Below are 2,091 nucleotides of genomic sequence, written 5' to 3'. Positions count from 1 at the left end.
CAGCAGGCAGTCTTGGCAACTGTGATGTATTCTGCTTTGCTTTGGGGAATGTGATAAAGAGCAAGAAACAGCTGGTTTAAGAAAGCCTTAGAAACATCTCTTAGTTTATAAAGACAATAATAATATTTTCATATTTGAATGGGTTGAGATACATGTTAAACCACAGTAAAGGGAAAAAGTAAGTAAATTCAAAATGTTTTCTCAAGTCAATAAAAGAACGCTGCAAAAAAATCCCCGCACTCTTGGGATTTCAGAGAAAACAAGTACACACTGTACACATGCAATTAAAAAACCCTCCTCCAAATCTCATCCACTTAAACTATCCCCTTTACTCAAATATGTTTATATTATATTACAAAGCTGTGTTCATCTGTCAAATATGACTATTCAAAAATTCATTTTTCATATCGTTATCAACTCTTTTTTCCAGTCTGTGTTGCTAGTAAAAAAAATAATCTTAACCAGTTTAATTATTTTCTCCTGTGTGGCATTATTTATAAGTAGTGTTTGGACAGGCAAAAAAGCATAGTTTAAAAATGACAGTCTTAAACATATAAATAATTTACTATTGAGAATACCAAAGATGTTATTTAATATAATAGCGTATTAAGACAGCATGTCTAAAAGAACCATCTTCTGTGGTTATTTTGTTGATATAGTTACAAGCGATAGCGCACATTTGGTGACTGCCTTAGACAACACAGGTCAAATTCTGGTTTTGGTTATGTCCAGCTAACTCTACTGACTAGACTGAGGAAGTGTTAGGTTAGTTAAGAATTAGGTTGTTAACAGCATGTTGGAAGTGATTCAAAGATTCAAAGATTCAAAGAAGTCTATCGAATAGCTCCCTTTGAGTTCAATGGGCTTTAAACCCTGCAGAAAAACATCAGTTTCTAGGGTAACAAAACCAGAAAAAACACTTTACTCATCAGCTTTTAGAGTCTACAGCAAAGAGCCAGCATCCTTTACTACTTGCATTTTAAAGCTATCTATCATTTAGAATAGCCTTTTGGATGGCCAGCTACTTGTTTACATGACTTGAATGAACATGCTAATATTTCAGCAAAGGTTATAGTTTCAGGTGCCTTTAACAACAAACAATCCCGTGTTTCATGGAGAGTTTAATAGGGGGCTGGCAAGAAAGCACTCAAAATATTTGTCCCGCTACATAAGATCTGCTGGGAAGACCCTGAGATAATCTGTCTTTGTTGGCCAAAATCCCCTGGATATCAATGGGGATTTTACCTAGCGAAGAGCTGGATCTATGACCGCTCAGGCAATATCAACATTTCAAAACAGACATCCTTTAGCCCCGTATTTTGCTATAGGTTTTACCTGGTATGTGACCTCTGCAAGTATAATAGAATTCTTTACAATAGTCTTTGCACAGGTAGGGAAGAGTTCGTTCTCTTTCAGGTGTTTCCCCTTTCTCAGGTGAGTGGAATAGATTCTGAGCGTGAGGTGAGCAGTGTGCACATTTGATTTCCTCCAGTAGCTTCGCACATTCTGTGTTGTTGGTAACAGAAAGTATCTGCAAGCCACAAACCAGAGACAAATAAATATATGCCCTGTTTCCCCATCTTACACACACATACACACAAAAGATTGCATGACCTAATGTAATAAATAATGCTAGCGGAACCAATACAGTTAGTAGAAATGCATCATGTTTCACATCACTGCTTCAGAAGTCCAAAAATTATTACTAGGAAATGTGCAATATGTCATTAGTACAGTGAGATTTTAAGCACTTGCTTCTCTTTCTCAGACAAGAATAATAGTACTCAAGTTATTTTATGGACTCAGGCCCACAATCTCTTAATCACGTAGACAATCTCTGAACTAGAGGGATCATTTCTATAAAGAGGAGCTACAGCAGCAGGCCTTCGACCCGCTTCTCTTATGACAAGTACTCAAAACCCTAACTTGTAAGGTGACGTCTTCAAGTATTTAGAGACTAAAAATTAAAATTCTAGCATCAAAACACATCAGGAAAATCATATCTAGGTATTTGTTAAATGGGTGTATCTTGAACGATACCGCAGGCCGACTCCTGAAATGACTGCTGCAGAGATCAGCAGGTGGCTTGGG

General features: G+C 36.9%; 1 protein-coding gene across 1 annotated transcript in view; it reads right to left on the bottom strand.

Annotated features, from left to right (window-relative positions):
• The window catches only part of HHIP (hedgehog interacting protein), a gene marked incomplete at its 5' end in the record, with an annotated part of 68,366 nt that extends 66,835 nt beyond the window's left edge, over positions 1 to 1,531 (bottom strand). The window contains one exon of the mRNA XM_009890751.1: positions 1,336 to 1,531. Within this exon, the coding sequence (XP_009889053.1) occupies positions 1,336 to 1,531 (196 nt within the window). The remainder of the gene's footprint in view (positions 1 to 1,335) is intronic.
• Positions 1,532 to 2,091: the final 560 nt, after the last annotated feature.

This window comes from Charadrius vociferus, unplaced genomic scaffold (assembly GCF_000708025.1).
Source record: "Charadrius vociferus isolate BGI_N301 unplaced genomic scaffold, ASM70802v2 scaffold178, whole genome shotgun sequence".
Lineage (NCBI taxonomy): Eukaryota > Metazoa > Chordata > Aves > Charadriiformes > Charadriidae > Charadrius > Charadrius vociferus.
This window is presented reverse-complemented; position numbering and strand designations above follow the sequence as displayed.